The sequence below is a fragment of the Raphanus sativus genome, unplaced genomic scaffold (genome assembly GCF_000801105.2).
Source record: "Raphanus sativus cultivar WK10039 unplaced genomic scaffold, ASM80110v3 Scaffold1617, whole genome shotgun sequence".
Lineage (NCBI taxonomy): Eukaryota > Viridiplantae > Streptophyta > Magnoliopsida > Brassicales > Brassicaceae > Raphanus > Raphanus sativus.
The window spans coordinates 1-20,649 of record NW_026616926.1 but is presented as its reverse complement, the minus strand read 5'-3'; the positions used below and the strand labels follow the sequence as shown (position 1 = coordinate 20,649).

Below are 20,649 nucleotides of genomic sequence, written 5' to 3'. Positions count from 1 at the left end.
TATTAGCGAGATCAAAGGGATAGGAAAGATGAGGATCATGAATGATGATGGATCAAGCGTGATACTCACTGATGTTCGCTACATGCCTACAATGGGCAGAAATCTTATTTCCTACGGTTTATTGGAGAAGATGGGATGCAGATACGAAGGCAAAGACTTCATGGTGCAGTTTTACAAGGGAGATCAGAAGGTTATTTCTGGCAAATACTGTGACGGTTTGTATTATTTACAAGGGACAGTGTTGAGTGGTGAAGCTGCAGTTGCAAGGCCTGACATCGATTTGACTAAGAGGTGGCACTCTAGGCTTGGACATATGAGTCTAAAGGGCATGAATGTTTTAGTCAAGGAAGGACATCTAAATAAAAAAGATGTGAAGACGTTAGAGTTCTGCGAGAGTTGCGTTTTGGGTAAAGCACACAAGTTAAGCTTCCCAAAAGGTAAACACACGTCTAAAGAAGTTCTAGAGTACATACACTCAGACTTATGGGGTTCGCCTTCGGTAGTTGAGAGTCTCGGAGGATGTTTCTATTTTGTTACGTTCATTGATGATTTTTCTAGGAAAGTTTGGATCTATTTCCTAAGATCAAAGGACGAAGTATTTCAGAATTTCAAGGAATGGAAGACAAGCGTGGAGACTGCGACAGGAAAGAAGGTGAAGTGTCTTAGGACGGATAACGGATTGGAATTCTGCAATGCACAGATGGATACACTGTGTAAAGAAGCAGGGATTAAAAGACACAGAACATGCATCTATACTCCACAACAAAACGGAGTATCAGAACGCATGAACCGTACGATAATGGAGAAAGTAAGATGTATGTTGACAGAGGCAGGCTTAGAGCAAGAGTTCTGGGCAGAGGCGGCTTCTACATCTGTTTACTTAATCAATCGATCTCCTAGTACAGCTATTAACTTCAAGCTACCAGAAGAGGTGTGGTCTGGAACCAAAACAGACTTAAAACATCTAAGGAGGTTCGGGTGTACAGCTTATGTTCACGTAACTCAAGCTAAAACTAGTCCAAGAGCGATGAAAGGAGTTTTCGTAGGATATCCAGAGGGGACTAAAGGCTATCGAGTTTGGTTACCAGAAGAGTTAAGGTGTACAGTGAGCAGAAACGTGATTTTCAATGAGGAGGAGATGTTTAAAGACATTAAAGTAATTAGCGAGAAGAAGAAGAAAACAAAGAAAGTAACATTCAATCCGGCGCTAATTCAAGGACCTTCAAACACTTCTACAGTCACTGAAACAGAGGATACAGTTCAAGGTGGAGTTTCTCCAGCATCTGAGAACCCGGAACCTGAATCCTCAAGCTCGGAGAGTGAGGAAGAAGTTGTGGAAGCTCAACAGGAAAATCTAGATAATTACATTCTTGCTAGAGACAGGATCAGACGAGAAGTAAAGAAGCCTTCTAGATTTGATGATTCAGATTGCGTGGCTTATGCTCTAGCTACAGCAGAGGAGATAAATATGGATGAACCTAAATCCTATTTAGAAGCAAGAAGAAGTAAGAGCTGGAAGTTATGGTACGAGGGAATGCAAGAAGAGATGGATTCATTGGAGAAAAATCAGACTTGGAAACTGGTTGAGAAACCAGAGAAAAAGAAAATTATTGGCAGCAAGTGGGTTTTCAAGCTGAAAGAAGGCATTCCTGGAGTAGAGAAGCCGAGATACAAAGCTAGATTAGTAGCAAAGGGGTTTTCACAAGTTGAGGGGATTGATTACACAGAAGTGTTTGCACCAGTGGTGAAGCACGTATCGATCAGAATCATGCTGTCACTTGTTGCAAATCATGATCTCGAGTTGGAGCAATTAGATGTGAAAACGGCTTTCTTATACGGAACACTAGACGAGGAAATTTATATGGCACAACCAGAGGGTTTCGTTGAAGAAGGAAAGGAAGATCAAGTTTGTCTGTTGTTAAAGTCTCTTTACGGATTAAAACAATCACCGAGACAATGGAATAGGAGATTTGACAGTTTCATGAAGGGACAGGGTTATTACAGAAGTGCATATGATCCTTGTGTCTACATGAAAGGTTCAGATCTATCGCATATGGTTTATCTCTTAATATATGTCGATGACATGCTCATAGCGTCTAAGGACTCAAAGGAGATTAAAAGAATCAAAGACAGTTTGAAGAAAGAGTTTGAGATGAAGGACCTAGGAGCGGCTTCAAGAATACTTGGGATGGATATTATTAGAGATCGGGAGAAGGGAACTCTAAGGCTATCACAGGGCAAGTATCTACAGAAAGTGTTGGAAACTTTTAACATGGCCGAGAGCAAAGCTGTGGTTACTCCTATCGGACCACAATTTAAGCTTAAGAGTTTGACACAAGAAGAAGAAGACATGGAAGCGAGATTCATGAACGTGATACCGTATGCATCAGCAGTTGGAAGTCTAATGTATGCAATGGTGGGATCTAGACCGGACTTATGTTTCGCAGTGGGATTAATCAGTCGTTATATGAGCAAGCCAGGAAGACAGCACTGGGAAGCAGTTAAGTGGGTATTAAGGTATCTTAAAGGAGCTCTAGATTCAGACCTAGTGTTTACTAAAGGAGAAGACTTCAAAGTACGAGGATTCTGTGACGCAGACTACGCTACCGATTTGGACAGAAGAAGATCCGTTACCGGATATGTGTTTCAAGTCGGAGGCAACACTATAAGCTGGAGATCAGGTCTCCAACATATTGTTGCACTATCAACAACAGAATCGGAATATATGGCATTAGCCGAAGCTTTTAAAGAAGCATTGTGGCTTAAAGGTTTTGTTGGGGAGTTGGGGTTTGAGCAAGATGACGTGAGAGTGTTTTCAGATTCTCAAAGTGCTATACACTTGGCCAAGAATGGGGGATTCCATGAAAGGACTAAGCATATAGACACTAGACTACACTTTATGAGGGACGTAATTGAGGCTGGCGACGTTACGGTTCACAAGATTCACACATCTATCAATCCTGCGGATTTCCTAACTAAATGTGTACCTGGAAAGAAGTTCGAGACATGCTTGGAACTTCTTAAGGTCCTGCCATAGTAGGTCTCGTGTGGCTGCAGGTGACAGTGCTGTCGAGTTGTTCACCTCGCGGAAAGGCCACAAAAGAAAGTATCAGTTTCAGGAAAAGTAAACTGATGGTTCGACAGGGATATATAAAGCTTGATAAAGGATGAGTTCAAAAGTTTACCTTGAAGAAATATGGTTGTAGCAAAGAAACGTCTGCAACAAAGATGTGAACACATGGTTATTAGTTCACAGGTTTAAGCTGTTACAGAATTAAAGAAATAATTCTATTTGAGTACCTATCGGAAGCAACGGAGGTGAAGAGACGTCTACACCGTGAGCTGGAGATTAAACAATGAGATGTGTTTAATTATTTAGCTAAGGAGTTTCATTACAAGGTTTCAAAAGGAGCTTAAAACACGTACACATGAAGCAAAAGTCAAAACAAAAGAAGATACCTTTTGTGGTGTTGACAACTTTGGTTCGGTATACATGTCGTGAGGTAGGCAAATTGAGTTTTGCTATCGGAGAATCACGAAGTTAAAGGTTTTGCTGGATTCATCAGGGGACGAGCTGGAAAATAAATTGAAATCAAAGGTTAGGGTCTTGTTCAAATGACTAAAGAAACAGTCATAAAAGAACAAAATAAACCTGAGATATCAATGGCGGAAGCGGTGAGAGCGAACGCCGGTGAGGACAAGCGGCGGTGAGTCGGGATCTTGTCTGATTCACGGAGAATCGAAGAGGAGAGAGAGGAATCAATCGGAGCGAGAGAGAGAAGCAAGGATCGGAGAAGGCATGCATCTCCGGTGAAGACGGCGTCGAGGAATAGACGGTGTTCGGAGAAGACGGTGCGGCGAGCTCGTCGGAAGCTTCTGGTTTCATTTCGCAAGGAGAGAGAGATGGAGAAGCGGAGAAGTCGAGGAATAACCAAAGAGCCAAGGTGGAGAATGTGAGGCCTTGATGTCTCTTGGATTTTTCCTGGGCCGACTACTGGGCTTCGTACAAGACCTGAAGAGATAAGAAGATTGGGTTAGTTTCATTATTATCCAAGAAGTTTATAAAGTCTTATAAACTTAGGATAAACATGTTATTCCTTTTACAACAAGGAATCACATTAGCAATCTAGTATAAATATAGGTCGAGACTCTCATTGTAAGATACAACAAATATATATCTCTCATAGAACACGCAACTAGTGCGAGGCTTGTAATCTTTCGATTCATAGTGATAAAGAGTTTAACTCCGGTTTGGAGATTGGACTCGCCAAACATATCAGTGCATCGTTCGTTTGTTACAAGAAAAGCCAAGGTCGATTCTCTACAATAGCTTAAAAACTTTTAAATAAATCCCTTTTATATATTTGATAATACTTTTGATTAACATTATTTTATGTTTGACATGTATGGTATAAATATGATATTTATTTGACATATTTTATTGGTGGTGTTAAATCTTTTATTAATATAGCTTTAAAAAATTTAAATGAATCCCTTTTATATATTATAAAGTACTTTTGATTAATATTCTTTATGTTTGACATGTATGATTTATAAATTTTAGTGTTTTAAGATATTTTTGATTTTTTAGTTAAAATTATTATCATTTTTAAAGAGTTAACTTTTATACTAAAACTAATTTGAAAAAAAAACAGAGACAAACCAAATAAGTGAATACGTTTTGTGATGTTTATTTCTTATTCGAACACCTTTCGAATATTTTCTTTTGTTAAAGGGTTTACCGTTTCGAATATCATAGTGACGTTCTTTCTTAAACTCTCAGATGTCTAAATACGATGCAAAAATCTACATCCTCATTCCTCCCCATTTATAAAATAAAGGTTGAAATTAGTGAAAGATATTAATTTATCCAAAATATAAAGAAGTTTGCATAACAGTCATGTGTCAACTGATGTTATTGGTTTCTTCATATTTTCTTTACACCATAGGAAGCTTGTGGAAGGTGGTCGATTTGAAACCCTATATTTTACTTAATCACTGAAATTTTCTTTAAATCTACGTCAAATGAATCAATATGAAGAATTGAGAAGGCATTAGTCAACAAAAAAAAGAATTGAGAAGGCATAAAGTACCGGCTGACTTGGCAGCAGGAAGAAGAAGCAATGCTCACGTGTGAGTGTGCAAGGCTATGTAAAAATAACATTTTTCTTTATTATTTAGAACTGGTTTAACTAAATTAGTTATTTAATCTTTTAAAAAGTTAGAGATTAACATCTATGGAATCAGCAGAAAAACAAATAAAAGGGTAAAGTGTTTGACTGTGTAAAATTTAGAGGCAGAATCTACAGTAAAAGAAGAACAAACACCAGGGCAAAGTGTTTGACGTGTCTTCACTATATTTGCTTACATAATTCTATAGATTATCATCTTCTTCCTCCTCCACACCTTCTTCTGCGACCTCACCCTCCAAACGCTTCTTCTTTTCAAATACTCAACTTTCAGTAATGTCCTTTCATCACAACTGATCCAAGCATCTCTTAGGCAGAACTCATAAGCAAGTCAAATTTAGTACCTTCTGCAGGTTTTAAGCATTTCCCCATTACCAATCTGGATAAGCTTTTAACCTTCTCTAACTTCCTTGTTCTTTGCCTCAACCTGGCTCCTAAACTTTTCATTGTCAAACTAATAGCACTTGAAGAAGTGTGCATAGCTTCAGATTCATCCATGGAGCTAACCTTCTGAAAGTACCATATGTTGTTTGAATCCGGTAGAAGAACCCATAAGCCTTCTTTGTCGTAAGGTGAGCGAAAATAACAGCTCGAGTCCTTTGGAAAGTTTAAGATTGGTCCAAGCTTACACTCTTGCCTTCTGTTTTGCAAGTGACTCTTACTTTTAGAAAAATGTATCATTTTTAACACCTTCTCGATGTCTATAACATAACTCATAGACAAACCAACAACCTCCCAGAGCAGTTTAGGACGTTCTTCCAAGTGAATCTCTTAAAATTCTCAGAATGACTAACCTGTAACATGAAGAAAACAATCATTATATCAAGAATCTATAAAGTTTTATTGATCTCTTTAGATTTGCAGTAGCCGCTTATCATAACATTAGAAATGACATCAAGAACAACAGTTGAAACTTAAGAGAACCAAATCATATTGACCTAACCAATCCGGAAAACAATTAATATGTGAAAAAACATTTCACAATAATTAATAGGACGCTTAACGTGTGAAAGCACATAACTGGTTCACCATATTAAGGGTCAATGAACAACCTGATTGAACACGGAGTTCAAAAAGTTGGCTCTGTGCTAACTCATGCAATTTTTGCATAGTGGAGACACTGTCTTTTGCTTGCATTAACTGATCTTGCAAAGCTTGCTCCCTGTACAAAAGGTGAAAATGACAAATGTTGGTGATGGCTCAAAAACTCTTAAAACACCCTAATAATTCACGGAAGAAATATAGTTTACCTATCCTTTAAAAGCTCCTGTGTTTACTGATTTTCCTCAGCCACATTTCGTTGCTTGATCTCAATAACCACCTTGATTTTTTTTTCCCATCTGTATTCAAATAAAACATCACGATATGACTGTTATTCTTAACCAGTTAGCAGTTACAAAATCACAGAATAACAAAAAAAAATATATAAAATCTAAACAATCCAACCCGTAAATCACAGAGTCCTGCAGTAAAATAAAAGATCACATATTTGGAAGTTATCAAATATAAAGAAACGTAAAGCTTTATTCTTTGCAAAAGAAAAGATATAAATAAAATCTAAACAATCCTCACCAATTCATCGAGGAGCAGAATCGTTATCCCCATGAACTCTCCGTTCTTGTTGATGTTCCGGGAATCCCAAAAGCAGATGAGGTGACCAACAACGGATTGAGCAGTTCTGCGGAGGCGAAGAGAGTCAAAAGTGGAAGAGGCGACGGCCGTTGTTGTTAGGAAAAGTTGTGGGTGAAAAGTTAGAAGGCAAAAGAGAACTCACCATAGACGACCTCTATATATAGGATGTTTGAGAAGACGTTACATGAAGAGGAGGCGTTTAATCAATGGCTGTTCATGCCGGAAGATGAATCGATTCAGATGACGAAGGATCTGGAAGAAGGAAGGAAAGCCTAAGAACACGCCGTAAGATGAGTCGTTTCAGACGACGAAGGATCACGATTGAAAAGAAAAGCCCATTAAAAACATTACAAAGCTTAAGCCCAATCGTAAAGTTTTTTTTTTAAGAATGATGCTGACGTAGCGCATCAGGAGTGATGCAACTCCCTCGTTATAGTATAGATTGGGAAACAAGTGACTGAACAACGTGGTATTTAAATGTTTGAGATGGAAACTACGTGTCGTCTGTCGTTTAATTTCGGTATGGACATGTTCTTCATTCGGCCAGCTATACTAAAAGCCCATATACTATAAGTTGAAAATAGTTGTGAATCCAAGAATAAAATAACCGAGGTGTGAATGGTTTAGCTTTGTCAACGAATCGCACTCACCGACGCGGGGGTCTTCCCTTTCTATTTCACTCGTCATAAATCAAAAATCACAATCACTTCCTCTGCATTACATTATCTTTATCTGTCTGTTAACTCAGCACTTAAATTAGTGATATTTTTTTAATACATTAACGTGTTTTCTTCCCTAATAAATGTTTCGAGATCTATCCGTCACTCTCCAGAGGTTTGTTAACTCACTCATCTCCAAGCAAAGAAGCTCACCGACGATTCCAATCCAATCCCTCGATCTGGAAATATCCTTAACTGACTGGTGTAGGTGAAAGTGTAATCGGTAGCAAATGGCAGTGGCCTTACGTGGAGGCCGTGACGGACTTCGGAGCTTCTTCACGTACCGGATCTTCATCTCCGCCTTGTTCTCATTCCTCTTCCTCGCCACCTTCTCCGTCTTCCTCAACTCCTCTCACCACCACCACCCTCCTCAGGATCACGTACGCCCTCCTCTCAATTCTCTGATTCGATCCAAATTTAGAATGATTTAGAACTCTGATTGATTGTTTTCTGTGGTTTTAGACATTGACGAGTAGTGTAGGGAGGACGTTTCTGGCTTTACAATCGGATCCGTTGAAAACTAGGTTAGATCTCATACACAAGCAAGCCACTGATCATCTCACGCTCGTGAACGCCTACGCCGCTTACGCTAGGAAGCTCAAGCTCGACGCCTCGAAGCAGCTGAAGCTCTTTGAAGATCTGGCGATCAACTTCTCCGATCTTCAGTCCAAACCTGGTTTGAAACCTGAAAACAACGGCAACGCTCTCGAGGAGGATGCGTTCAGGGTGCTTGAGAAAGACGTGAAAGATAAGGTGAAGACGGCGAGGATGATGATCGTTGAGTCCAAAGAGAGTTACGACACGCAGCTCAAGATCCAGAAGCTGAAGGATACGATCTTCGCTGTTCAGGAACAGTTGGCCAAGGCGAAGAAGAACGGCGCCGTTGCGAGCTTGATCTCGGCTAAGTCGGTCCCCAAGAGTCTTAACTGTTTGGCTATGAGGCTTGTTGGGGAGAGGATCAATAATCCTGACAAGTATAAGGACGCTCCGTTTGATTCGGCTGTTGAGGATCCGAGTCTTTATCACTACGCGGTTTTCTCTGATAATGTGATTGCTGTGTCTGTTGTGGTGAGATCGGTTGTGATGAACGCGGAGGAGCCGTGGAAGCATGTTTTTCATGTGGTGACTGATCGGATGAATCTTGCAGCCATGAAGGTGTGGTTTAAGATGCGTCCTTTGGACCGTGGTGCTCATATTGAGATTAAATCTGTGGAGGAGTTCAAGTTCTTGAACTCTTCTTATGCGCCGGTCTTGAAGCAGCTGGAGTCTGCCAAGTTGCACAAGTTCTACTTTGAGAACCAGGCGGAGAACGCGACTAACATCAAGTTCAAGAACCCCAAGTATCTCTCCATGCTGAACCATCTCAGGTTTTACTTGCCTGAGATGTACCCGAAGCTGAACAAGATCTTGTTCTTGGACGATGATGTTGTGGTGCAGAAAGACGTGACTGGTTTATGGAAGATTAACTTGGATGGAAAGGTGAATGGAGCTGTTGAGACGTGCTTTGGCTCTTTTCATCGGTATGGTCAGTACCTGAATTTCACTCATCCTCTGATCAAAGAGAGGTTTAACCCCAGTGCTTGTGCTTGGGCCTTTGGGATGAATATATTTGATCTCAACGCTTGGAGACGCGAGAAATGCACCGATCAATACCATTACTGGCAGAACTTGGTAAGTTCATCGTGACTAGTGTGAAATAATATATGATTCTTGATTAGTGATATAATGTATGATGCTTACTTAGTACCTTGACTCTGTTTTTATCTCTGAGCAGAATGAAGACAGAAGTCTCTGGGAATTGGGCACTCTGCCTCCGGGACTGATGACATTCTATTCAAAGACGAAATCACTGGACAAGTCCTGGCATGTGCTTGGGTTAGGCTACAACCCGGGAGTGAGCATGGATGAGATCAAGAAGGCAGCAGTGATCCATTACAATGGGAACATGAAACCATGGCTAGACATTGCTATGAACCAATACAAGTCTCTCTGGACTAAATACGTGGATAACGAAATGGAGTTTGTGCAGATGTGCAATTTTGGTCTCTAGAGAGAGATACAGAGATGGACAGAAAAAACAAACCCGAAGAACTGAAAAATATTGATAAGAGGTAACCTCGAATCGATATGTTTCAGACATTCAGAGCATTCTTTAACTGATACGTTTATCTTCTATATATAGGGGTTACAAAGTATTTTACTTGTTCTTTCTGTTATAGTTCTGTTCTTATTTTTGTTATTGTAACACTTCACACTTCACAGCAAAAGCTTCCTCCAAAACTATTACGTCTCTCTTTGTTGTGTCTTTCATATTTTGTCTGCCTAAGATTAAGAAAACTCATGTTCCATAGTTTTAAAATGTTCCCTCATAATTATTCACTTATTAGGGGTATTGACTTGTGTGTATAAACTCAGATTTGAAGGCTGAGTGATTTGAAAGCATTTGTTTGGTGGTGAATGTGGAATTTATTGGAGAGAACATTCTTTTTCTTTTACAAGTGTTTCTTTTTATAATCTATCTTATTAAAACAGGAACATTACAACTTTTTCTAGGTAGATTTTTAAAGATGGACCTCATATATTTAAATTAAATGTCTTATTCTTTATATATAATACGTACCATAGTCTAACTTTGCATTGATGTATTTCCTTAAATACAGTTCTTCTTTTTGTCCATATTCCATATATGACTTTTACATTTATTACATGTCGATTTAAATAAGATATATACTAAGAATACTAAAAATATTAATCGTTCTATAATTACCCCATACAATTCATTTTAAATTGATCAGTATACTTTCATTGGCCATATTGATTTTATTGGTACGAATAACATTAGGTAGATAAATCATAGACACATATATAAAGATATGACTATTTTTATAACTATGTTGGGCCTAATCTACTTTCTAAAACAAATAACACATAGCTTCATATATTGTATAGAATATATTAATATTGTATAGTATTATATTTATACAATAATACTAAAAACAAACCAAACTGAAATATAATATACATCGAAAATGCTTTGAACCATTACACACCAAATATATTAGACCTCAGAGATAAAATTCACTTTGAAATTACGTAATAATTATTTTAAAAAATTAAATTTCGTAATGTACAAAAAAACATAAGTTTTATATAAAATTTTGTGTTACAATAAAAAGACACAACTCGCGCTTGAAAAATGTTATTTTTACATACGAAAGACAGTTTTGATATTGTTCTTTAAACAAAAAATTGAATTATACAAACTCGATACTACATAAAACTAAACAATATAGAATACGTTTTAAAAATAAAATCTGTGCAGGTGCGCATATGTTTATATAATATATAAATATATTATGTTACACATATTTTCATATAAATAATACCCCAATGTAAGTTTTGTATGATAAATGTTGAAAATACAAAATATATAGCACTATATATTTTAAATAATATAGAAAAATCTACTTTACGTTATCATAAATTTTTTTTTTTTTCCGACAAAAGTAACTTTATTAAGCACATCTCATGTAATCGTTACAAATCACATTGGTAAGCCAATGTGGAATGAAAGTAGAGGATGATGTAAATAACACAGTAGGATCACAACGTGTAGCTAACATATGAGCCACCACATTTGCCTCTCTTGGAACCTTTGCGAACTGAAGCAATCCAAGCTTGCGCCCCCAATGTCTGATGTCATTACAAATCATGGCAATACTAAAATCTCCTTTCCCAGTAGTGAGAGAATTGATTAAAACCAGACAATCACCTTCAAAAATCATATTCTTATACCCCAAGGCAAAGGCACATTGAATAGCTGCCAACAAAGCCTTACTCTCTGCTTCAAGTGGTGATTGAGCAGAGCCTAAGAAAGCCATTGCCCAGTAATGTACTACTCCATAACAATCTCGAATAACCCAGCCAGCAGAAGCATGGAAAGTTTGTGGATTATATGCAGCATCAAAGTTGCATTTGTAATAAGGGATCATTGGAGGATACCATCTTGGACTTAGAGGGATCTGCCGTGGGTTAGAACTAACCTGAGCTGTTTTTTCTAACCAATCTCGAACTTCTACAGTCACATACTCTCCATCACGTTGGGGATTAATGATCTTATTTTTAAAAATAAGATTATTTCTGGATTTCCATATCTTCCAAAGCAACCAGAAAGGGGTTAACTTCTGTTCCATAGTTAACGTTGATGAAGATTGTAGTTGTAGGAGATACTCCATATTATTTTCCAAATCATCAGTAAACCTTGCCGAGAAGCCTAAAGTGACTTGATTCGAGCGCCAGGTTTGAACCGAAATGGGACACAAGAAGAAAAGGTGATTTACTGTTTCAGGAGCATCAGAACAGCGAGAACAGAGGCAATCCAATGACATACCCCTTGTATTTAACCTTGTGTTTGTTCCCAAAGCCAAAGTAAGAATACGCCAGAGAAAGTGTTTCAGTTTTGGAATAATAGGAAGCTTCCAAATTTTTGTTTTCAACACTGGGTCTCCCCTTGGAGGAAGTAAATCTGGTAACTGTCGACCCAACTCCATCATTTCTCGTTTATATCCACTTTTAACAGTGTAATTTCCAGAAGCCTCCAAAGGCCAAACCAGAGTATCTTCAATCTTAGTTTGAGGAAGGTAGATCGTGAGCATAAGCTGAAAATCTTCATCATTTAGCAGCTGTTGAGCAGTATCTAAATTCCAATGTTGAAAAGTACTCGTTATCATAAATTTTAAAAATCAAATTTAGTAATTAAATACATTGTGCTTATTTAAATACATTAGTACACATTGTTATTTATCAAAATTTTATATTAATACACATTGCGATCATGTATAACATTTAGGGGGGTGTATTCAACTGAGAGTTTCAGGTGATTTGTATTAAAATGACAAATCCACTGTTATTCAAACATGAATTTTAAAAACTCATTTAAAATCCACTGTTATTGAACTTGACATTTCGTAAAGTACTCTGAAATCCACTGTTATTGAAAATATTTTAAGTTGTGGGATTTTAAAGTTTTGAGGTGATTTTAAGGTGTTTGGGTGGAGTTTCTTAGTTAAAAAAAATAAAACTCAAATTTCATTGTTTTAGGTGATATTCTAGAGTAGTTTAACAAAAATCATCTAAATCTCTGCAACTTATTAAAATCATCTAAAATTCCATTAAAAATCAAATCACATCAAATACTAAATTGAATACATCCCCCTTAGTAAAAACAAAGATAAAAAAAAAATTGACTCCCGCTCGGTCGAGCGGATCATGATCTATGATCTAGTGGAATGTAAAATGGGGAAAAATCTGGTAAAAACACAACATTTCAGCCCAACGTGTTACAACTTGGGCTTGTCGTGTCTCTTTAAAAAAAGCCAGCGAGTGAGAATAAAACGACAACGTGTTAGCGCAAGGCAGAAACGACGTCGTCGTCTCTGTCTTCACTTCACACACCAAAGATGCCGCCTGCCTGAAGATTCTCTCTCTTGTTCCCTCCTCAGACAATTTGAGATTTGTTAGAGATGAGCTCGTCGATTCGACGTTTATCGTTAACGCGGCGGTTGAGCAGCGTCGTCGAGTCCTATCAACGGCATCTCTGCGGCGTGAAGGACGAAGGAGACTGGTTCAACTCGCGGGAATGGTGGGAAGGAGGTCACACCGTTTCACAATCTTCTTCTAGCAAAGGGAACGGCGTCGTTTCTGTGGTCTCCCACCCTTGTTCTCTCCCTGTGAGTAATTCAACACTTCTTTTTATATATGTATTAAAAGAAAGATTACCAATGCTTGTCTGTTGTATTTATGATGTAGAGTAGAGAATCATGGGTAGAAACTGAAAGATGGCTAGAGAAGAGGTATAAGGAGATAATGGGAAGAAGAGACGACGGAGACAAGTACAAGATACTTGGTTATCAATGGAGATCACTTCGCTTCAACGATGATACTCGTCAAAGCACTGTCAAAGTCATGGCTGCTTCTACATCTTTGCAACCCACTTCCATTTTCTACATGCAACAGCCTCATTGCCTTGCTGTTCCATGTAATATATATATATTAAACCCTCTTTCTAGTCTAGTAGGTTCTTAGTTATTAGTTATTACCGCCACTTACCATGTTAGATGGTATCTCCTGTTTCCCATTCAATAAACTGTCTCTGCATTATTCCTTGACTTGGAACAGTTCAAATGTGAAACCAAATAGTAAAAGAAAGGAGTTGATTAAACAAGCCTTGATTAAGGGCTTAGTTATTATCTGTATTACCGCTTGTTTAAGTTTTTTTTTCTTTGCTGTTGACAGATTTGAAGAGCATGGTTTCAGTGGGATTGACTTCTCTTACAGCTTCAAAATATGATATGACGAGTGCAGCTATTGGGAAGAAACAAATGCGCATATTATGCGTTGGTCACGGTGGAGGAAGCTTACCCTTGTTTTTAGCTAATCATATTCTTGGTAAGGATATTTTTCATTGTACCTCATATATATATATACTTTGCATCTCTACTTCTTTTGTTTGATTTATGTTTTGATCATGTCTTCTTCTAGGTGCTGTTGTTGACATAGTTGAGATCGACCCAGTAGTTATATCAGAGTCGGTTCGATCTATGGGCTTCCCTGCATTCTCTGTCATGACATCAACCGGAAAACGTGCGTTACCAACTCCTCACATTATTGACCAAGTGATGTGGCGAGGTATCCATGAGAGACTCTTCCTCTACCAGTCGGAAGCTAAGGAATTCATTCTCAATAACCAAAATAATAATAGTTCTACTTATGACATGATCTTCATGGATGCTTATGATGGAGCTGACATTTTTCCACATACTCTGTGGGATCCCAATTCTCTCTTCATGAAAGCTCTGAGCCAAAGACTTCACCATGAGCATGGAACTCTGGTGGTGAACCTTCACTCTGGTGCAGACATCTCAGAAGAAGGTTTAACAGCGGGAAAGTATGTTACCAAAGTCGGTAAAGCCTATAAAAAGGGTTTGATGGAGGAGAATGAGAGGAATGGATTGGTTTTTGCATGTGAAGTTCCATGGCTATGTAATGTGTCTCTGGTGGTGAGCAGAGGCATGATTTCAAATGGAAGACATAGAGACAAAATCAAGACCAGTCTCATGAAGTCTTCCTTAGAAGTAGACAAAATTCTTCGTCTTCCTTTCTCTTGCCTGGATTACCTGAAAACTGGTCTTGCTATCATATAAATTGATACCCAGATATGAGGTACGTCTTTTGAATAATGCTTTGTGCGTTAGAAAACAGAAACAAAGCAAATACTAAACACAGTATAACTTGTGGTTTATTTAGTGTTACAGACTACTTTTGTCTTGCACTTGTAGTTGCTATAAAATTTTGTTATGATTCCATATATTCATACAAATTGTTGTCTGGTGAATCCACAGCTGCCAGATTGTGTGACTGCGCCACCAATTGTGTTTGTTCATGCACACCATTTGTTTATGGAGATTACAACTGGTCGGTCCGTAACGGAACACTGACCACAGCTGATGAAGACCGTGTCCAGATGGAATACGCAGAGACGGCCCAGTTTTGTGGACTGTTTTTACTATTTCATTAACCTGTGTATTACAAAATTGGTGTCGTCTTTAGATAAAGAGTAAAACAAGCAAAATCAAACTTCGAAAAACGTTGTCTTTAAAGATTTATTATAAGCAAAATCAAATATATATTCTACTAATATACATTAAATGACTTTTTTCACCACGAAGCCCATTAATGGCCCAATATGAGCTATCTATCAATCCGCATTTCAGCATCGTCGTTTCGTTAGATGTTGACAATCCGAACATTTTCAAATTGCCTCTTCTCAGAGACGCTTCACTCAAAAACACGATGGCTCCGCCACTGCTGAAGCTCTCGTTCGTCAAAGGTCCAAAAGATGGCGAATCTCTTCAGTACAAGCCCGGATCCACTATCCGCATCGGTCGAGTCGTTCGCGGCAACGAAATCGCCGTCAAAGACGCCGGAGTCTCCACCAAACACCTCCGAATCGTCTCCGACTCCGAGAACTGGATAATCCACGACCTCGGATCTTCCAACGGCACAATACTGAACTCGGAGACTCTCGATCCAGATACTCCCGTCAATCTCCGCCACGGAGACGTGATTAAGCTCGGTGAGTATACTTCCATTGTGGTGAACTTCGAGACTGATGCTCAGGTGGTGGAGGAGGAGGAGGAGGAGGAGGAGCGTAAGCTTCCCCCGAGGCCGAGAAGGAATAACAGGCGCTTTCCTGTTTCGGATCCGGATCCGGTTCCGATAGACTCGGTTCAGGAGAAACCAAAGCGCAGGGGTAGGCCTCCGAAGAACGAAAAGAAAGTAGCTATTACGAGTGAAGAAGAAGAAGCTGTTCCGGTGGAGAAAGGGGGAAAAATTAGGGCTCGGAGAGATAATAATAAGAATGCTGAGGATGTCCAGGGTTTGAGTTTGAATTCAGTAAAGTTGGAGGTTGAGGATACACCAAAGGGAGTGGAGAGAGTGACAAGGAGGAGCAGGCAGATCCGGGATGTGAAGTGTGAGGATGATGTTATGGAGGAGAAGAGAAGACCTTCTTCGAGGGCTACCAGGAGCACGGCGAAGAAAGAGATTGGTGGAGATTCTTTTCAGGAGCTGGAGATTGTCTTGAACCAAGCCCGGAAAAGCCGTGCAAAGAAGAAGACAGTTGAGCAGAAGGTGCCAGAGGGTGTTGTAGAAGAGATGGGAGGTAGAAATGAGGATGTTGGAGATGAGAAAGGGAGCAGTGAAACAAGTGATAAAGAAGATGAGAGGGTAGAGGAGGTGGATAATGAGTCAAGGAAGGGCGCAGTAGTAGGAGAAGAGGACCTGGACTGTGGTGTTAGAGAAGATGGAGAGACAGAGAACTTACAAGAGGAAAAAGACAGTAAGGTCGAGGAGGGTGGAGTTGAGACATCAGATGGTGGGTGTGACGAAGAAGAAAAGGCTGAGCAGGGAATGGTAGATTTAGAGAAGATAGATTTAGAGAAGATGACACTAGGAGACTGGTTTGAATACATGAAAGTACACCTGCGAAAACGGATAGTGGATAAGACAGAGAAGATGATAGAGGATATGAGAAGCAAATCTTTGAGAGTTCACCACCATATTGCAGAGCAGAAACAAGCTAAGGGAAAAGGGAGTGTGAGTTAGTCTGACATGGTAACATCATTAACTATTGTCGTAAGCTTAGAGTTACTTCTCAACTAGACCTGAGAATACTATGATGCCTTGTTAAGTTTAGGTTGCTACCATCTTTTTATCGGCTTTATGTTTTTCCTTTGGGTAAGGATGTTAGAAGCCTGTCTGTATTTATATAACTCAGTTGATGCTAATCTTCATCATGGTTTTGTTTGTACTTTGTGCTTACTTCTCTTCGAGTTTCGAGTTTCTTCTTTATTGTTACATTTATGCACCGCAAAAGGGAAAGGATCAAATGTCTACACGTGAAATGGTAACCAAATTGAAAGCCAAAATCTTTCGTAGCAACACAGTAATATTTCATAACCCATAGAGAGGTACAAAGAGAAGAAGAATCTACTTTACGCTGAAAGCTGAAACAGGTAAAGAGGACTGTTGAACATGAAAGCTAAAACTTTAGTTTCTTTTAAGGGTTTCAAAAGTCAACTCTGCAATCTGTTTGTTCTTCACCTGAACCACCATCTCTGAACGGCAGTCACCGGAGTATTCAAGAAGGGAGCGTAACGTTGGATCATCGGATTCACCGTCCTCCCTATTTTGCTCCAATTGCTCTGGTGGTATCCTGCTGTCACCGGTGCTTGATACATCAGCTTCAATAGCTGCCATTATAGAAAACAAAACCTCAGGTTTATTACTTTATTCATGAGAACGACTCTCAAGATCCAACCAACAGTCCTGGAAACTAGGTCTATCTTTCTTCATGAAGAGTTATGAACTTGACAGTTTCTTATGGCACAACACATGATTTTCAACATGAAAAGTAAAAACGCACTTCACAATACTGACCTAATGCACTTTAACCCATGTAACACTTCGTCTCAAAGAAAAAGAGCAACAACAGAAAAAAGGTGTTTGATTAAAATGGTGGTTCCTCCTATAATCAATTATCATATGTCCAGTTGGTCAAGTTTCAATAAAGAATTCTACTTGGAGATGTTGAGCTAATAGAGCGAAATGATGACTGGAACCAAAAGTAGAGCAAGACAAAACATTTGAAAAGACGTACCTGCCAGTACATGAATGTCTGTATAAAGTTGCGTTGCCATCTGCAGTGAGTAAAATGACAGTTTTGATCAGATAAGTGAAAACGAGGAAATAAACTCATAAGATTCAATTATGAACTCAACTCATTTCGAAGGGTTCTAAACAATTTTTTGACAATAACTAATTATCGCTTCTGAAAGGAAGAAAGAGCGTACGAGAGCAGAGAGATAATCAGAAGGAAGCCAATGGCTATCTCAGCTTGCGATGAGAGGATGTTGAGGGTAGTTGTGTTTGACTCCACCCAAACACAAGGGTCTTCCAAGTACTTCCTGATAACCATTACAAAACAGGACACAGGAGAAAAGAGTCGAGCACATTAAGAATCCACAATGAAAACGAGTACTACAAAAATCAAATACAAGTCTCTCTGGACAAATGAAAAGAATCCACAAATGAAAACGAGTACTACAAAAATCAAACATTCTAATCAGATGGATGTAAACTACCTGTATATGGTGGAGCGAGTGAAGTTACGTCTCAAGAACTTGGCTACTTGTTCAAGTGCTCGACACAAGATGGGAATCAAAGCAACTGCGACAAATAAACTTTCATTAGACTGTTTGAAATGTGAAGGAATTCACAGCAAAAGGAAAACTCAAATCAACTCTTACACTTGAGACAGAGATGTGAAGTGACAAATGTAAGGCAGTAGATGAAATAGATGAAATCCTTTGCTCCCACAATTGACTGAAAATAAACTTGCATCCCTTGCATATTCCATGCCCTTGGCCTCTGCAGATAAACAAAAATCGGCTTACCAAAAGGAAAATTCAACACTGAATAGAGGATCCTAGAGGGTAGAAAAAGGGAGATCACATAGCTTATTACCCCGTAAAGAGAGTACAAGGAATATAGAGAGGAGCACGCAGTTCCCATGAAAGATAGACGATAAGCCCTACTAGAGAGGTTCTTTGGAACTAGAGGTAACACTGCCAGCACAGCAATAACGAAAACCTGCAAAAGATGAAATAGATTAAGAGACTAGACTAAACACCGGAAAAAAATAGTAAGGTGAAGTATGCCAGACTAAACGCATTTGTCTTCAGTAGTTCATCTTCATATCTGACTATAACAAGCACATCAAGACATGAAAACAAAAAAGACCGACGACAGTGCACCATACAACATCTAATAAATGTCCTTTTCAAGAACTAAATATACGAAAAATCTAGACTTTTGATTTTAAAAAGAAGGTACAGAGAAGAAGGTGAAGTGAAAAGCACACTCAGGATAAAATATTTTTAATGTGAACCACTGAAGAGAACAAGAAACATCAATAGGGGAAGCATTATATTTACCCAAGCATTGACAGAGAAGTGAATAGTCTGCTGATCCCAGCGCACTGAACTTGGGCTTGCACCAGTCGTAGCAGACGGCGCAGTACTACGAGGAACCGATCCTGATGCATACAGAGTTCAGTGAGTAAGAAGAAAGGTCATCATCTCATATATAAGGATAAACTAAATTCAAATGTTCACCAGAGTTCCGTGAACGAGCTTGTTGTTCATTTGCATTAGTAGCAGTTGCAGGAGTAGCAGATGGTCTTGCAGATGAATTCGAGGACATAGGCTCCACAACAAGATCAGGATCCTAACAACAACAAAAAGCAAAGATTTTTAACATCTAAACTTCAAAATGGTTAAACCTATAATATCTCAAAAGTTCGCAAAAAATCTCCAAATCAAGCTCGAGATCAGAGAGTGTGAAGAAGAAGTTAAAACTAAAATTCAAAAGAGGGGAAGAAGGTGAAACTAGGGACCATGTAGCGTTGGTAGAATTTGCGCTTGTAGTGGTCGACAACCTCGGGGCGAGAAGCCATGTGAGGAGGGATCAGGATATTCGACCAGTAATCCGTCCACCGAGCGTCGTTATCGTAGTCGTATGCTGCCGCCGCTATCTTCTTCACTCGCTGGGGATCATCGCCGCCGCCTTCCGCCATCGATGCGATCGCTTCTTCAACTCCGATAGATTCGATTCGATTCGACCTTTCTGGGTTTTATTTGGTCCAGTTTTCTTTTTGCAAAGGGGAATCTTTGAAATACGACGCCGTTTACGATAAAATGATTTTAAATGCGTTGACTTAAAGAAATAAAATTTCATTTATGTGTGGTTCTTTTCAATTCATGCAGCTAATCCTATATATATACTGTATATAAACTTATTTATTTTTTTGCTAAAGTGAAAATAACGATTTCGAGTTAAATTAAATGCACTTGCAAAAGTGGTTAAATTATATGTCATGTTGGTAATTAAATATAAGTATATAGATCAATCTATTGGATAATTAGTCAACTGAAAATTATTGAGTTCAGTTATTTTCTGATATATTACTTAGATATATGGTCATGGTTTTAACGAATCGATCAGTGCAGACTGTACATTGGCAAACTATCTATAGATATACAGATCAATTTATATGCGGGCGAGTTTGCCAATGTCAATTTGCACGAATTGATTCACTGGAATCACGTATCTAAGTAACATATCAAAAAATAAAATTTAGTAACTTGTAATTGATTGATTAGTCAATGATTTGATTTATATACTTATATTTAAGGCATATAATGTAGCATCTGCTGCACCGTTTGTTTGTAGCAATTCTCCAAAAATCTTTCGTTTCTCCGCTTGTAACTAAAGTCAAATAGGATCACAACTAAATATGTATTAGGTAATGGTTCATAATGGAGAAGTTGGGTCGGTATCCTGTAGGGCTGTGAACCTGAGATTTATAGGACGGGTAGGTCCACGAAACATTGTTACATACAGTTTCTTTTTTCAGGAAATTTTCAAAACGGGGATTTGGATAAGTTTAGTGCTTTTGATAAGAGCAGGTGCAACGGCTTAACGTTATC

The 20,649-nt window shown here is 38.7% G+C and overlaps 4 protein-coding genes and 1 long non-coding RNA gene across 8 annotated transcripts; 3 read left to right on the top strand and 2 right to left on the bottom strand.

Moving 5' to 3' along the window:
* Positions 1-5,154: 5,154 nt before the first annotated feature.
* On the bottom strand, positions 5,155-7,190 carry LOC108838108 (uncharacterized). 3 transcript variants are annotated; one of them, XR_008941293.1, is made up of 5 exons: positions 6,964-7,190; positions 6,762-6,867; positions 6,440-6,529; positions 6,211-6,351; positions 5,155-5,983 (listed from the first exon to the last, which is right to left on the bottom strand). It is a non-coding gene; the product is annotated as an uncharacterized LOC108838108 (long non-coding RNA). The 3 variants fall into 3 exon arrangements; XR_008941292.1 differs by having other exon boundaries at positions 6,242-6,351; positions 6,964-7,181; XR_008941291.1 differs by having other exon boundaries at positions 5,155-6,351; positions 6,964-7,175.
* A 346-nt stretch (positions 7,191-7,536) lies between these two features.
* Positions 7,537-9,998, top strand: LOC108838107 (probable galacturonosyltransferase 9). The gene is made up of 3 exons (XM_056999111.1): positions 7,537-7,920; positions 8,003-9,211; positions 9,315-9,998. The coding sequence occupies exons 1-3, from the start codon at positions 7,771-7,773 to the stop codon at positions 9,588-9,590; spliced, it is 1,635 nt and encodes a 544-aa protein (XP_056855091.1). The 5' UTR covers positions 7,537-7,770; the 3' UTR covers positions 9,591-9,998.
* A 2,850-nt stretch (positions 9,999-12,848) lies between these two features.
* On the top strand, positions 12,849-15,201 carry LOC108808981 (uncharacterized). Of its 2 annotated transcripts, XM_018581090.2 has the most exons (5): positions 12,849-13,269; positions 13,349-13,577; positions 13,835-13,987; positions 14,081-14,761; positions 14,941-15,201. In XM_018581090.2, the coding sequence occupies exons 1-4, from the start codon at positions 13,063-13,065 to the stop codon at positions 14,740-14,742; spliced, it is 1,251 nt and encodes a 416-aa protein (XP_018436592.1). In that variant the 5' UTR covers positions 12,849-13,062; the 3' UTR covers positions 14,743-14,761; positions 14,941-15,201. The 2 variants fall into 2 exon arrangements, with proteins under 2 accessions (XP_018436592.1, XP_056855090.1); XM_056999110.1 differs by lacking the exon at positions 14,941-15,201 and having other exon boundaries at positions 14,081-14,904.
* Positions 15,202-15,347: 146 nt separating this feature from the next.
* Positions 15,348-16,910, top strand: LOC108813604 (FHA domain-containing protein At4g14490-like). The gene has a single exon (XM_018586203.2). It carries the CDS (start codon positions 15,392-15,394, stop codon positions 16,703-16,705), a length of 1,314 nt encoding a protein of 437 aa, XP_018441705.1. The 5' UTR covers positions 15,348-15,391; the 3' UTR covers positions 16,706-16,910.
* Positions 16,911-16,974: 64 nt separating this feature from the next.
* On the bottom strand, positions 16,975-19,812 carry LOC108813605 (uncharacterized). Its single transcript, XM_018586204.2, has 9 exons — positions 19,557-19,812; positions 19,276-19,387; positions 19,096-19,196; positions 18,626-18,751; positions 18,409-18,529; positions 18,244-18,328; positions 17,953-18,066; positions 17,760-17,799; positions 16,975-17,352 (listed from the first exon to the last, which is right to left on the bottom strand). The coding sequence occupies exons 1-9, from the start codon at positions 19,734-19,736 to the stop codon at positions 17,200-17,202; spliced, it is 1,032 nt and encodes a 343-aa protein (XP_018441706.1). The 5' UTR covers positions 19,737-19,812; the 3' UTR covers positions 16,975-17,199.
* Positions 19,813-20,649: the final 837 nt, after the last annotated feature.

Bases quoted from the DNA above. Each gene is read 5' to 3' on its own strand.
- LOC108813604 (XM_018586203.2), top strand. From the start codon at position 15,392: ATGGCTCCGCCACTGCTGAAGCTCTCGTTCGTCAAAGGTCCAAAAGAT.
- LOC108838107 (XM_056999111.1), top strand. From the start codon at position 7,771: ATGGCAGTGGCCTTACGTGGAGGCCGTGACGGACTTCGGAGCTTCTTC. The intron at 7,921-8,002 runs GTACGCCCTCCT...CTGTGGTTTTAG, and splicing joins ACCACCCTCCTCAGGATCAC to ACATTGACGAGTAGTGTAGG. The intron at 9,212-9,314 runs GTAAGTTCATCG...ATCTCTGAGCAG, and splicing joins ACCATTACTGGCAGAACTTG to AATGAAGACAGAAGTCTCTG.
- LOC108808981 (XM_018581090.2), top strand. From the start codon at position 13,063: ATGAGCTCGTCGATTCGACGTTTATCGTTAACGCGGCGGTTGAGCAGC. The intron at 13,578-13,834 runs GTAATATATATA...TGCTGTTGACAG, and splicing joins TCATTGCCTTGCTGTTCCAT to ATTTGAAGAGCATGGTTTCA. The intron at 13,988-14,080 runs GTAAGGATATTT...GTCTTCTTCTAG, and splicing joins TTTAGCTAATCATATTCTTG to GTGCTGTTGTTGACATAGTT.
- LOC108813605 (XM_018586204.2), bottom strand. From the start codon at position 19,736: ATGGCGGAAGGCGGCGGCGATGATCCCCAGCGAGTGAAGAAGATAGCG. The intron at 19,197-19,275 runs GTGAACATTTGA...TGTATGCATCAG, and splicing joins AGCTCGTTCACGGAACTCTG to GATCGGTTCCTCGTAGTACT. The intron at 18,067-18,243 runs GTAGTTTACATC...AATGGTTATCAG, and splicing joins ACTCGCTCCACCATATACAG to GAAGTACTTGGAAGACCCTT.